At 41.8% G+C, this 15,752-nt stretch overlaps 1 protein-coding gene across 1 annotated transcript; it reads right to left on the bottom strand.

The window, feature by feature from the left end:
• Positions 1 to 1,201: 1,201 nt before the first annotated feature.
• Positions 1,202 to 10,707, bottom strand: taf4a (TAF4A RNA polymerase II, TATA box binding protein (TBP)-associated factor). Its single transcript, XM_020593277.1, has 15 exons — positions 10,606 to 10,707; positions 10,196 to 10,329; positions 9,765 to 9,884; positions 8,509 to 8,638; positions 8,325 to 8,356; positions 7,812 to 7,901; positions 7,467 to 7,679; positions 7,168 to 7,309; positions 6,968 to 7,070; positions 6,587 to 6,756; positions 6,366 to 6,496; positions 4,580 to 4,705; positions 4,050 to 4,106; positions 3,832 to 3,954; positions 1,202 to 1,919 (listed from the first exon to the last, which is right to left on the bottom strand). The coding sequence occupies exons 1-15, from the start codon at positions 10,673 to 10,675 to the stop codon at positions 1,755 to 1,757; spliced, it is 1,806 nt and encodes a 601-aa protein (XP_020448933.1). The 5' UTR covers positions 10,676 to 10,707; the 3' UTR covers positions 1,202 to 1,754.
• Positions 10,708 to 15,752: the final 5,045 nt, after the last annotated feature.

The raw sequence follows: 15,752 nt of genomic DNA, 5'->3' as shown, positions 1-15,752 counted from the left end.
CCCAATCACTGTAACATCAGGCTACTGTCCCAGTGGCAGAATGGCCTAATTATTCCCATCCCATTGTTGTGGTGAATGTTAGCAGGTGACGTGGCAGCTGTTGCCAATGCAACATGTGTTCAGCCGATAATGGATATGGACTCAAACAAGACAGCTCAACAAAGAACAGCACAGACTGGTAAAAGACTGTGTGTATGTGTGAGAGAGATTTTATTTTGGGCTGAAAATTGTGTGTTGTGCTCATGAGAGCTGTGTTCAATAGATGCCTGTATAGACCCAAGAGACACAAACTCTGTACTACAGATGTTAGAAGATTACGTGGAATTATTAGTGAACAGACAGCATAAGATGTAATTAAAGGCATTCAGCCCAGTTATGTACAAAGTCTTATTCAGTATCCTCTGTACTAGGTGCAGTACACATCCAGATGTTCTGATAATACAATGCTGCCCCCTAGTGCATCACTGTGGAATTCAAACTGTCTATGGCCCAATGAAATAGCTACAACACACCAAACCATAAATGTTCCTGTAAAGTTATTATTTATTCAAACTTTCAATAGAGAAAATGTCTTTTCTTTATGCTGTATGGGTAAATTCTCAACTCTATACAAAACTGTAAAATTTTAGACGCAACATTTACAAATATACAGGAAGAAACTCCAGTTTCTTAAGTCATAGATAATAAAAACCCAAGGAACTGTCCAGTAGCACATCAAAATATGAGCAGGTACAGAAATGACTGGAGAACACTGTTAGTCACTATTAAAAGAGTAAAAATGTGTGTTGGTGGCAGCTACAAAAATAGAACTCCGTTTCAGGTAGATGTATGTTTGGTATAGCAATAAAGGTTAAATACCTTCTGAAACTTTCTTGAAGTTTTAGAAATCAACACGTCAAATTAATTTCAAAAGAACAATTTAACTGAAATAAAACATCTCTTGATGCACTAAAAGCTATACACCTGACAAAAGTGGATTTTAAAGGCCATATGCAAGTAAATGAACACTGTCTTTTCAGTTGGCTTTACATGAGACTGAGGTGTCACGTGAATTTAAATAAATAACTAAAACATTAATTTAAGCTTGATTTTAGTAAATAAATATGATGAAAAACGTCAAGTAATGGAGATGACACAGCGAACTATTGCTTTATGAAATAGAGCAGGGTTAATTGCTTCGGGATGGCTTTATGGCTTATTCATATTTAGTTAGGAAGGCAACTCAGTAGGACACAGTTTGAAGTTCAACCTAATTTAGGTTAAAAAAAAAAAAAAGGCAAAAAAAAAAACAAAACAAAAAACCTAAAATGATTATTGAATAAAATTAGTTGGTGGCCTAATAAAACATACAAAGCCTGATGCACATACGAATAATAATAAAAAAAACTGTACTGTGTTACAGTGCATAACTGTACTATTACTCATTGTTCATACAAAAACTCTTCCTCATAAAACAGGCCTTTTCACTTTCCTGAAAAGAAAGTTGTACAGGCTAAATAAAGAGGCATAAGTTTGACTGCTCTGAAGGAAAATAGGCATCATTTGAGGAGGGAGGTAGAGAGGCCATCCAATGGCTGCTACTACTGTATATTTCAGGTTGTCAGGTATATTTGAAAAATTTTTTAAATGTGCCAAGGCACTGCTTTCCTCCTCTTTATTTGTAAGAGCCTTAACCCTCTCTCTACAGTGGAAGCGGTTGTTCTCTCTACACACTTCATTTCCTCCTGCTCACCTTTCCTCCTCTGACATCATACCTATTTGAGAAAGCCCTTGTAGAGGAAATGGGAACGACTGGTAAATCTCTCATTCTCCAAACAGAAGAGCAGGTCCCTGAGATTGACGCGTGTGATGCGCTGCCGTGTGGGTCTGGAGCCTGATGAACCAGCCCCACCAGAAAGAGAGGGACTTGCTCCTGATCCCTGCAAGATGAGCGACAGATGAGGGAGAAAGACAGAGGGAGCGATGGTGGAGTGAGTAAGTGATATCTGTCATCTGTGGGAGGGGTGGTTTGCAACACACCAACATTTATTAATATTTCCACATTTAAATGAACAATGTTGTTCAATAAGAAGGAGCAGAGTGGCTGAGTGTGTATACTGTTTGAAAGCATCATCTGACTGAGGTCTTCCTCTCCTGTATGGGTTGTGCTGGCTGCTTCCACAGTCCAAGACTTGCAGTTTACATTACTGTAGGTCAGTGAGAGTTACCTCTACCACAGCAGGTAGCTCTGCTTCTATAGTTTCCAGGGTAGTTCATAGACATATTGGGGAGTAGCTCAACTAATATGGAAAAAATGATTTTAGTTTTAAAAATATCTACATTTTGATTCAGAGGTAACACCTGAACACTACATGTTGTGATGGAGTATTAAGTAGAAATAGCTAAAGATAACAGATAAATAGTGACAATGCTAACACTGGTCAATAAATAGTTGAAATGGCTAATAGAAATGCATACATGGCTGAAATTATTAGCTAAGAGTTATAAACTGTTAACATATGTGGCTAGATGTAGTGGATAAATGATTCAAATAGTTAAACGTAGAGGACAGATGGATGAAATAGCTCAGATTAATGGGAAAATGGATGAAATAGCTCAAAGTAATGGATAAATGGTTGAGACAGATACAAATAATGGATAAATAGATTAAATAAAACTGCTGGTTTAGGTGAATTGGAAACTCTAAATTACCAGCAGGAACAGGAATAATAGCAGTGAATGTGTTTATCTATTTGTATTAGCACTTATAGACCTGTAACTGGTCCAGTATGTACCCTGCAGATTTCAGAGCACTGGGAACGGCTAAGAAAATGAACAGGTGGATACATGTCGGTCAATAAACTGTACCGTTGCAAAAATTGTGTCTATTATGGATATTTGATTACTTATTTGAATGAAGTAATAATCTCTAGCCTCTCTTATTACATACAGTACAAAACTATAAACCTTTCAAGTGCCATTTTTAGGATTTTAAGGAAGCTCTGCAGTCAGGGCCATGTAGCTACCCTACTCTGATGTACAATGCTGTTTTCTTAAAGGGTTCCCATGTGCACTTAAAAGCTCAATACAATTTTTTAATCAAGAAAAAAATATAAAGATGTCTACACACATAAAGAAAGCTCAAAAGCAGCACTATTGTTACTACTGAGAGAGAATTTCTTTTAACAGTCTCTTAAAAGTAATGGAACATTTGCCAAAGTATATAAAAGGAGACATAGCACACATCGTTTCCTGAACATGTTTTTACATACACAATCCTGTCAGACACTAAGCATACAAGGCCGTTTATTGCAAATGGTTAAACATTTATTTTGCAAAACCGCTCCTGTTCTTATAAAAGCCTCCAGCTGATCTAGACAACAGTTTGGGATTCAGTAGGAAGTAAAAGAAACCTCCACACACTAACACTGAACACTGCAGAAATCATCATACGCATGAAATATAAAGAAAAGAAACGTCAATGAATTCGATCAATAACAGCAGTGTGTAGCAGGTGGCGCCAAGTATAGCCAGCAGCCGCAACACAGTGAGCATAAGTTTGTCACATTATGAAAGCTGCCTCATTGTATGGATCAAATGTGACATGGTATTTTAACTCTGGACCTCTGGTGCCTTTTGTTGAAGTGTGAGTCAAAAGAGTATTTCATTTTAGTCCAGTTTACACAACTTAAATAATGTAATGAGATGCTCTCTACAAAGCGAAGATGGCAAAGGTTGTGAATAAGTAACGGAGGTATAAACGTACATTGTGACTTTACACCAGGAGTTATACTTACTAGCTAACCCAGGATACACAAAAGCACAAGTAGAATGTACTGCTGTTAATGTTACCTCAGCTGCAGAAGAGGAGGATGGAGAGTCCAGAACCTTCCTCTTCTTCCTGGGGCCGATAGCTGCGAGAGCAGTCAGGTTGGCCTCCCTCTGTCTCATCTGAGCCAGTTCCTGCTGTTGCATCTGGACAGCACACACATACCAACATGGAAATCATGCATACAGTGCCTAAACATACAGAAACAGAGACCGGTGGACTCTTCCTGCTCTCATCCCACCTCTTTGGCCTTCTGTTTCAGACGCAGCTGCTCTGGGTCCTCTTGCCGAGCTCGAGACTGCAAGGCCAAAAGCAAAATGCATTAACAACTTATATGTTGGCAGGTTGTGCAGAACTACAGATACTGTGGAATTTGCAGGTGTTTGAATCGTCCTATAACTATTAAGATTTATATTCAGACTGGACAACAGCTGCATAAAACCTTATTTACTGCTCTAACTTGCTTTGTAATGGCCAAATGATTTCTTAAATCCACTTATTTTATCCTTAATGTCACATAGTTTCTGGAATTTCATTTACTGTTATAAATTAGCCCCCAGTGGCATTTTATAATTCCTTTGTTAGAAGCTGTTCAGGTTAGAGCCTAAACATGCATTCTGACGATGAGTCAAAATTCATCGCAGTTGACCTTTTGTCAAACTTTAATGTTCTCTAATGTTGTGGAATACTCACATACAATATCAGTTTGCTCAGTCGAGTCACTTATAATATCATAATGTGTTACCTGTTTGTCTGTGTGTGATGCTGTACCTTTGCTGCCTTCAGGAGGATCTCTCTCTCCTGTTCCTCCTTCCGCTGTTTCTCCAACTGGTCCAGCTGCTCAAAGAACTTGAGCTGAGTACGAACATCACTGCTCTGCTCATAGTTGTCACCCTCCTGCCAGAGAACGGTGTTACAGTTTTATCCCAGAAAGAATCAGAAGATTTTAAAGAAAATGAGGCAGTACAGCAGAGATTACTGCAGATACAGTCCTAAGCCCTGAGACTGTCCAGGCTTTTCCACTGTTGTGGTTCTCAAATCCGCAGACATTTCTTTGCTCTTCTTTCTTTTCTCCATGCTCAGTGTGGTCCACACGACACAAAGGTTGAATCAACTTTTCTCCATTTTAACTGCAAGTGTGATTTCTGTATCACCAGCACCTGTTGGTTGCTACAGGTGAGTTTCATTACAAATTAAAGGAAATACAACTGTTTCTGATGATTTTGAAAAGGTGCCAATAATTCTGACCAGTCCATTTTTAGAGTTCTGTGTGGAATGGATCAGATTTGGCTTTTTCCTATTTTTTTTGTGTTGTTCTGATGCAAACAATAGAAATAAGCATGAGAATACAAAATAATTTGTGATTGCAACTATTTTCTGGGATAAGTGGTGTGTTATCTGACAGAAATGCAGGGGGGCCAATATTTTTGGCTGCGACTTATAAGGATTCAAACTTCTAAGACGAATCTGTCATGTACATAGTAAAACCAGTTTGTAGATACAACAGACACACCAGTATTATTTGTCTGAGAGAATCTGGCTAATACTAGACCTACAGTCTTATGCAAAAGTTTAGGCACCCCTTGATAAATAACAGATTTTGGTGATTTTTTATTTGAACAGATGTTAACACAGTTTCTCTTGGAAATGGAAAAAATGCACAATATTTTCAGCAAACAGTGATGCATAGTTACTTCTTATGCCATAAATTGAACAAAAATAAAAAATAAAAACATTATTATGGCATGGTGCAAAAGTTTGGGCACCCTAAGAGTTCCAGAGTCTCAAAGTCTCTCACAAGGTATCAGACCTTAATCAGCTCGTTAGATCTGATGCACAGCAACAGCTGTCATTGGTAAATGCCAATTTCAAAGCTGTACAAATACTTTGACTCTTCAAACCTTGTGCACACACTTGTGGACACCCAGCAACCATGGGTTCCTCTAAGCAGCTGTGTAAGACCCTGAAAATGAAAGTTATTGATGCCCACAATGCAGGAGAAGGCTACAAGAAGATAGCAAAGCGTTGTCAGCTTGCAGTTTCCACAGTAAGAAATGTAATTAAGAGATGGCAGATCAGGGGAACTGTGGAGGTCAAGATGAGATCTGGAAGACCAAGAAAACTCTCGGACAGAACTGCTCGTATGCTGGTCAGAAAGACAAATCAAAACCCCCATTTGACTGCAAAAAACCTGCAGGAAGATTTAGCAGACTCAGGAGTGGTGGTGCACCGTTCCACTGTGCAGCGATGCTTGCACAGACAAGGCCTTCATGGAAGAGTCAGCAGAAGAAAACCTTATCTGCGTCCCCATCATAAAATCCAACGTCTGAAGTATGCAACAGGACATCTACAGAAGCCCGATGCGTTTTGGAAACAAGTGCTGTGGACTGATGAAGTTAAAATAGAACTCTTTGGACACAATCAGCAAAGGCATGTTTGGAGAAAAAAAGGAGCAGCATTTCATGAAAAGAACACCTTGCCAACTATTAAGCATGGGGGTGGATCTAGGATGTGTTGAACTGGTAAGACTCTGTCCATAGTCTAGCTTTAAACAAACCTTGAAATTGACATTTTTCTTCTGGGCCACTTGTGAAGCTTTTTCAAGCAGGTTCTGAAGTCGCTGCTGAGCAGCATGAGAGACATAGTTCACCACCTCGGCACCCAGGTCTGTTACACCGCATCTCCTACCTGGAAAAGAAATGGCATGGCACCTTTGTACTTTAGGAAATGGATGAATGGATGGACATTGTCTAATCCTTAACACTGTCAGTGCCTCACCTATCTCCAGCATTCTGCTCTGCAGAATGCTGCAGGAGAGAAAAGCCTCGTCTTTACAGGAATGTGTCACTGCTCCCACCAGTCCAGAATTGGTTGCTAAGATATTGGCGCTTTCCTCTGATAGGTTTACTCCAGCCATGGAGGCCACGTCATTGATGTCATCATCATCCCTGGAAACACACATGCAGTAAGGACACCCCAATCACTAATGAATCCAAAGATATGATATCACTCCCACAGTATTGAAAGCAGAGAACTAAATAAATGTTAATAAAAAATCAAAAGTTACAAAAACTACATGTTTGAGTTTGACATAATGCTAAAACCTGAGATTTTAAACTTCATATGGTAAAATTTGAATTCCGTTATCGTTGTTCTTACTTAAAAGTGTCGCCTGCCTCTTTTAGCTTGTTTTTTTGAGCCAGGGTCAGGGCTGCAGCAGAGACTTGTTTAGAAACAGGTGGCACCTCCAGCCTCATGGTAACTAGCAGAAAAGCAAATATAATGATAAATGCTATTGGTCAACCAAAGAAAGACACACACATGCACAGAAAGAGGCAATATTCTATTGACATCCTCACCTTGCTGCAGCTCTTTAAGCTGGACCTGTTGGTGTCCAAGCATGATGCAGCCAGGCGCCTGATTCCTGAGAGTCACTGTGGGGGTTGTCGGTAAGGTTACCTGAGGTCTCAACACTGCTCTCTGCTGCTGAGGCTGGAGAACCTAAAGGAGTAAGGTTTTAAATGCAGATTATGTTATGTATGTGACATATGCTTTGTTTTACTGTGCAGTTTCAGTTGTATTATATTTGATATACTGTAAATGCAACTCAAAGTTTTCAAGTTGAGTTGACATCTGAGATACAGAATAGTCAGGTTACCAGTGAGTGGGTCTGTCCTGGCTTGTTGATGCCTGGCTGGAGCTGGGGCCTGCTGACTGGAACGGTGAGGGATGTGCCTGGGCTGCTCAGCACAACTGTGGTGGGGATGGGTGAGGTGGAGGAGACTGGACCCGAGGCCGGCTGTGGGTGCTGACTCTGTTGGATGAAGGCTGCTGAGTCTGGGGTGAGCTGTCTCAAGGCTGGGAGGGTTCTCTGCAGAAGACAAACAGAAGGAAAATTTGCAGTATTGCACTTGAAGATGACACCGTGTTTCCTGTGGCCTTCTACTGATTTTTGCTGGAAGTTACATCAGTGAAGACGACAGCAGAATTCAAGCTTTCTTACCTTGAGGAAAGGCACAAGGTACGGTTGGGGTGAGGAGCTGAGCTCTTTGTACAATCTGCTGGTGAATTCCTCAGCTTCCAGTTTGCCCTCCTAGTACGACACATAAACATAACAAGCTCGGAGTAACAGCTGTCATATTTGCAGGTACAGATGATGCGTCTCTTGCTTGAAGGTTTGCCAGGAGTAAGGTAGTCTTTCAATTAAGTTATGCATCTCTCAAATGTCAAACTCCTTGACAAAAGTGAAAAACTATATGACAACTGACATGTTAATGTCATCATCGGTGTGTCTGTTATACAGTATGTAATGGACTTACACTTATAGAGGGCTTTTCTACATAAACTGCGAACTCAAAGCAATTTAGAGTATAATCGCTCATTCATCCACTCACACACCAAAGGAACAGCCATTGGGAGCAACTAGGGGACTGGAGAAGCTGAGGATCAAACCACCAACCCTCTGGTTAGGAAACCACCCACTGTATCTGAGCCACAGCCTGAACAGCTCACTCACCAGCAGCTCCTTCACCAGCTCTCTCACAGTGGCTCAGCTTACAAACAAATTCAAGTCTCATTTGTTAACAGCCATGTCATACATCACAGGGTGCTTTGGTTTCCATTCTTTTAGTACATTGTATACTAAAAATATAATGCATATATCATCAACTCAGCACTACACTGTTATAGCACATGCTGACATCCGGTCCTATCTGATCTTTTTGGCACAGGACAACAAACCTTGCTCAGTGTTATTGAGGTAACTGTGGGCCCAGCTGTTTGGCTGACAGTTCTGGGGGCCATTCCTGGTACTGCAGCTCCAACTGAGCTCTGGGAATAGAGATATTACCATCATTATATGTTATTTGGGTTGCTGAAGGGTTTGAAAACATGCTTTTTAAGTCATTACTGGAGAGTGTGGGCTTCATGGCTGTTTCAACGTTGCTCAAGTACATCAAACAAATTTCTGGTTTGTAAGAGGAAACAGGTGCACTTCTCTTGCACTGAATTTCAGATGAGTGCTCTTCTTCAAAAAAAAAATACTTCAGTATGTTTGTTTTCCCCATGGATATCAGTATAAAAAAGGCAGCGCTCCAGTGGTATGTCATGATCATTTTATTTGCAACTGACAAATCTGCTGATGCTTTTTGATGTGAAACCTTCATCAGGGCACACTGAAATCTGCCAAGCTGTAAAAGGAAGAAATCCATAAAAGCCATATTTCTTCATGTCATGCCCACCTAGCCTTGACTGATCTTTGAACGGTTTGAGGAGTATGAAAATGGTGTGAATCATATGCTGTGGTCTTCACAGTCACCAGAACTCAACCCAGTTGAAGACCTTATGGGAGATTTTGGAGCGATGTGTCAGACAGCATCTCCATCATCATTAGCAAATCACCAAATGAGGGAATATCTTTTAGAAGAATGGTGTTTATCTCTCCAGTAAGGTTCAGAGACTTTGATGGCAAGATGCAGTGAAGCTGTTCTGGTGGCACGTGGCAGCCCAACACCTTGCACTTGCACACAACACTTTGTCCTTAGTTTTCCTTTTTTGTCACCTGTCAGTACATTTGTCTTGCATTCTCATCTAAGGATGATGGCATGAAATTGAAAATATCTTTATAAATATGTATAATTCCTTCAGTTCTTGGTCTTCAGTTCTGCACATGCGTCAGGATTACTAATAAACACACACTATTGAAAACCATTTATTCAGTGTGCATCAAATCTTCTTGACAATGAAGTTCGCATCCTATTCATTGTGAAAAAATGAACTCATAAGGTGCTTCTGATGTCACTTTGACACATAAAAACAGGAATATTATGATGTATTACCAATATACTGACTCAGGTTCAATCAGTGAGTGAGGTATTTTGTATCGCTCCACAATATATTGTACAACAAGCCAAAATAAAAAGATCAAAAACTATCTTACACCAAGAGATGGGTTTACCTGAAGGATAGGAGGTCTGTGAAGAGTGGTGGTCAAAGGGAGTGTAGTTGGCACTGGACAGCCCTGACGGATGATGGTGCTGGTAGCCACTTGTCTGTTGATGATGGTGTTTCCAGGAGTCTGACAGGAGGCACAAAGTATGACATGGTGTGATGATGACACCCACTTTCATCAAACCAGAAATGATATCTGCATATTACATCTAAATGTAGACATGATTGGCTTGTATCATTTTTGCATAAATGAAGACAACTAATACAACACAGTGATATACAGTACACCACACTACTTTCTATGTACCTACACATGAGCAATAATTTATCTAAAATTCTACTTAAATGGTGCGTCCTCCTGAGCTGTAGGTAGAAAAGCAAGCCGAACACTGACTGTGACACCAAAGTAAGAAATAAAGTCAGGACATGGGATCTTACCTGGCCAGGAGCCACACTTGTGGGTGTAGCAGTCCGAGGTGCCATGCTTCCTTGTGCCTGGGCCTGCATCTGGGCCAGAGCCTGCTGAGGAATCATCAGCAGCTGTCCACCCTCACTGCGCATAAGCACCATCCCTGAACCAAATCACAAAATATGAGACATTCTTGCATATGTTTATACTATAAAAGGTAAATATAGTTATAGTACATTTAATTGATAGGTTGAAACGGTGTCAAAACCCGTGCCTGCAGCTGAACTCCTGTCAACATGATTAATTCATGCTGTAAATCTCAGAGATTTGGTAATGTCATCATTCAAAGTTTGTTATCACTGATCAAGAGGCAAATGAAAATGAAATCGGTTTTATTAATGTTTGTGCACATACATTAAAAAGTTCTGATTGCACTCACCCGGGAGGAGCTGCATGTTGTGAACACTGGGTTGTCCCGGGGAGGTCTGAGGGAGCCTCGGAGCCAACATCTGAGGCGTCAGGGTTCGGATCCCACCTGGCAGCTCCCGTCACCGAAGGCCGGGGAGCGCCGACGACCCCAGGAGCGACAGCCGCCTGTGGTGCTGACTGTATTATGATTGCGGATGGCTCTGCCTTGATACTGTGCGATGCTGCGCTGACAGACACCGGGCTGGACGACTGGCAATTGTTTACAGGTGGTGTTCGTACGCCGCTGTCTGTCTGACCTGTTGTAATGTTACTGGCAACCACAGCGGGGCTCGCATTATTGTTCCCATTCAAAGTTGCACCCGAGCCCGCGGTTTGCATAGGCGGTCTGGCGAGGGTCACGGTGGGTCCTGTTGGCTGGCTCACACCCTGAGCTGGAGCGACAACACTTTGGGATTTTATGAGGGGCGTCTGAATTACACTGTTTGATGAGGGGGTTATTATCGCAGTGGCCAGCCCTTTCGACAACACTGGTCCACTGTTGACAGCTGTGGCAGATACCGCAGGGATGCTGCTGTTACCCGTGCCCCCCCGAGAGGGACAGCGCTTCCTGAATTGTGAGAGTTCGTAGTTTGGCTCCCATTGAAAGTCTGTACTGAGTATGAGCCTATTTTCCCCTGGTGATTAGGGAGAGACGTTATACCGTCACTAACAAGTGTTTTGCCAGGATCATGTCCCGTGGTGGAGTCCGTGCTGGCCGTGGATGCGTCCATAGTTGTATCATGGGGACCTCGCTATGATCAGACCCCCTGCACTTCAACTTGTTTAGAAGGAAAACAAACAATCCTGGATGTGATGGTGTAAGACTCTAACACGTCTACCGATTTGCTCTGTGAGCTCCTGCGGCTGATTTTCGTGTATATTCGGAGAGAGACACAGAGGAAAACAACATTAGTTATTAGAGCATACCTGCTTTAGCAATCGTCTTGACCAAGTCCCAGCTGGACATTAGCTCGCGCTACCCCTTGTCCCGGAACTACAGAAATGTAATTACAGGCTGCCTCGTGCCTACCCCAGTGGTTGCTATCATATAAGACCGACAGTTGTGACGCTACAAACCGGACAGAATGACAAACTACCGCTTTATTCCCCTCTGTGTATAAAAACAGCTCATCCAGCAAGCCGGATTCAACCGCCATCTTCACACTCCTGCGAGCTTGTGAGTAGTGAGGTACTTACCAACTGACGTGCGCGTGCGCACAACAACTAAACGGCTTCGTACAAAGGATTTCAGCGAGCTGTGATTGGCTGTTCCACACTCTAAAAGGCGGTACCAATGGCCTCAGCTGTCATTCCAGGGGATGCACGAGACGTAGTAAGGCGGTGTTGGAGACCAAGTGGTTTCGTTAAAAGCTATGTTGTGGCCGGTGTCATTACTTTATTACGGCAGTTATTCCGTGTCATAATAGTTCAGTGTGACTTTTGGTGGAATAATATCAGGGTTTACGACAAGCGAACAAACCAAATTTCAGAGTTTAATCACTGCCGAAGCAATGTGCAAGATGGCTACAGTGTTTTGGCCACCGAATGAAGTTGCTGTTAAAAAAACGTTTGAGGGCGCCCCACCCACCCCTTACCGAGGAAATGTGTTGCGAGCAAGCCACTCATCGGATTGACTAGTCAAACTCATGCACCACTTACGTACATCTAATAATAATATATAAAACATATAATTATGCCTTATTGTTAGATTTTTTTAGAAGTTCAAAATTCAAAAAGTTTACTTTCTGTGTTGAAATCTAAAGAGGTGACAGCAACAGCTCCTAGTTGATAAATGTATAACTTTTTGGGGGAGAAAAAATTCATCCTGTAGAATCTGTGTACTCTGTTCAGTCCAAATCCGTTATGGAATGGGAAATCAGATAATGACAAAAAATAAAAAAATACAAGTTTGTTTTTTCACTTAAAAAATACAAAAAGCAAATAAGGAAAAATGTCCTTTTTGCTTATATTTAACAATATATGTACCTGACAAAATAAGCATTTTTTTTTTATTGAATTCAAACTTTTGATTTAATATGCTGGTGCTGGGGCATTTATTGTGGTGGTTTCCAAACTGTGGAATAGCCTTCCCCATGATATCTAGTCAACTTCTGATCTTGTGGTCTTTTAGTCTCCTTATAAAACATAATTATTCAAGCAGGCATTTGATGGCTCCATATAGGGCTTTTGTTCTGTTTCGTATTTCCTGTTTTTACTGTTTTGCTTTTATTGCTTATTTTGTTTCCCTTTACTGTCAAGCACTTTTTAACCTTGGCTTAGAAAGGTGCTATATAAATAAACATTTGCTTACTTGAATGAGGAAAGTAGAATCGTGTGGTTAATGTGCTCATTTTCCCTTTTCTGTCTTCATGTGAAAATTGTCAAAACTAACCTGTAGGTGTGACTTGGAATTTTCACAGTAAAAGCTCTGTTGTGTTTGCAGAATCTTCACCAACTGCAAGAGCTCATGGCATGATGGGAGACACCTGGCCCTCACCTGATCTGAGAGCTGATTGGTTGAGATGCTGGATCAACAACGTGCTGTTTTATAGAGATGTAATACAGTCAGCTTATAGTACATGACAAAGGCCTATAGCTCTCATATACTGTCAGTCTGTCATACAGTCTGTTCGGCTCTACATAATGACCATTACTGATTTAATTCCTGAAGTATTAAGTGACACAAAGGATGTGAAGATTCTTAAAATGACATCTGTACAGAGGTGAAGCAGTGGCAGACTGAATATCTGACTGACCAACAGTGGCTGTGAATTTATGTAGTTTCATATCAAGCCTGGTCAGATCAAATATAGCACCAAACTGATATGACTGTTTGATATGAGAAATGTAGCCCATGTGCATTTTCACACACCATATTTTAAGTAACTGTGGAGCTCAGCACAGATTGATCTGTGAAAGAGATCAATCAAAGCTTTTGTGCAAAACAAAAGATTGGGAAGGCACCAGGCTAGATGGGGTTACTCCCTTCTGTTTGAAAGCAGTTGGCTCCCAGCACGGATCTTGAATATGTCACTGGAGCTTTGTGAAGTACCCTCTTGTTTCAAATGCTCCACCATCGTTCAAGAAACCCTCTATCAGTAAATTAAATGACTACAAACCTGTCACTTTGACATCTGTAGTGATGAAGTGTTTTGAAAGACTGGTGCTTGCCCACCTGAAGGACATCACAGGCCCCCTCCCCCCCTGCAGTTTGCATATTGAGCAAACAGGTCAGTGGATGATGCAGTCAACATGGCACTGCATTACATCCTGTGAAGCCTCAACTCCCCAAGGACTTATGCAGAGGTCTTCTTTGTGGACTTCAGCTCACATTCAACACCATCATCCTGGACATCCTCCACACCAACCTGACCCAGCTCACTGTGTCAGTGTTTCAGATTCTTGATTCAAGAGTTCAAAGACAACTCAGATGACTAAATAAACTCTGGGACACTCACTTTGGGTGCCTCATTTTCCATGATGAGGTAATGAATGGCAGCAGTGATGACTATGAAAACTGGATTGTACAATGTACAGGTTAACACCATGTTGAATTATTATTCCAGCTGAACACCTGTGCCGAGGTAACTTGTAATTAATAAACCATCCAATATTTCATAAGCATGTTTTTATGAACTCTTAATTCATAAAAATTGTAACTGAAATAAAGATGTGGGGAAAGGTACAAATGTGAAGCAGATAAATGTTTTTACAGACTGTATTTGTCATTGGAAGATGGACAGGGTCAGTGTTTCAGGCTCCTGTGTCAGAAAAGTTGTGAGAGTTCAGGATTTTTCTCTTCAGCACCAAGGACAGTGCACGTTGTTTCACTTCATAAGCTCCTTGTTTCTTTTGCTGATAGTAAGTGACCAGGCTCCCTTTAAAAATCTTTTGAGAGCAACCCATCCATCCATTATCTATACCACTTAGTCCCGAATGAGGCTGGAGCCAATTCCAGCCGGCATTGGGCAAGAGGCAGGGTACACCCAGGACAGGTCGCCATCGCAGGGCTGATATGGAGACAAACAACCACACACACACTCCCTGAATTGTGAGAGTTCGTAGTTTGGCTCCCATTGAAAGTCTGTACTGAGTATGAGCCTATTTTCCCCTGGTGATTAGGGAGAGACGTTATACCGTCACTAACAAGTGTTTTGCCAGGATCATGTCCCGTGGTGGAGTCCGTGCTGGCCGTGGATGCGTCCATAGTTGTATCATGGGGACCTCGCTATGATCAGACCCCCTGCACTTCAACTTGTTTAGAAGGAAAACAAACAATCCTGGATGTGATGGTGTAAGACTCTAACACGTCTACCGATTTGCTCTGTGAGCTCCTGCGGCTGATTTTCGTGTATATTCGGAGAGAGACACAGAGGAAAACAACATTAGTTATTAGAGCATACCTGCTTTAGCAATCGTCTTGACCAAGTCCCAGCTGGACATTAGCTCGCGCTACCCCTTGTCCCGGAACTACAGAAATGTAATTACAGGCTGCCTCGTGCCTACCCCAGTGGTTGCTATCATATAAGACCGACAGTTGTGACGCTACAAACCGGACAGAATGACAAACTACCGCTTTATTCCCCTCTGTGTATAAAAACAGCTCATCCAGCAAGCCGGATTCAACCGCCATCTTCACACTCCTGCGAGCTTGTGAGTAGTGAGGTACTTACCAACTGACGTGCGCGTGCGCACAACAACTAAACGGCTTCGTACAAAGGATTTCAGCGAGCTGTGATTGGCTGTTCCACACTCTAAAAGGCGGTACCAATGGCCTCAGCTGTCATTCCAGGGGATGCACGAGACGTAGTAAGGCGGTGTTGGAGACCAAGTGGTTTCGTTAAAAGCTATGTTGTGGCCGGTGTCATTACTTTATTACGGCAGTTATTCCGTGTCATAATAGTTCAGTGTGACTTTTGGTGGAATAATATCAGGGTTTACGACAAGCGAACAAACCAAATTTCAGAGTTTAATCACTGCCGAAGCAATGTGCAAGATGGCTACAGTGTTTTGGCCACCGAATGAAGTTGCTGTTAAAAAAACGTTTGAGGGCGCCCCACCCACCCCTTACCGAGGAAATGTGTTGCGAGCAAGCCACTCATCGGATTGACTAGTCCA

Source organism: Monopterus albus, unplaced genomic scaffold (assembly GCF_001952655.1).
Source record: "Monopterus albus unplaced genomic scaffold, M_albus_1.0 scaffold18.1, whole genome shotgun sequence".
Lineage (NCBI taxonomy): Eukaryota > Metazoa > Chordata > Actinopteri > Synbranchiformes > Synbranchidae > Monopterus > Monopterus albus.
This window is presented reverse-complemented; position numbering and strand designations above follow the sequence as displayed.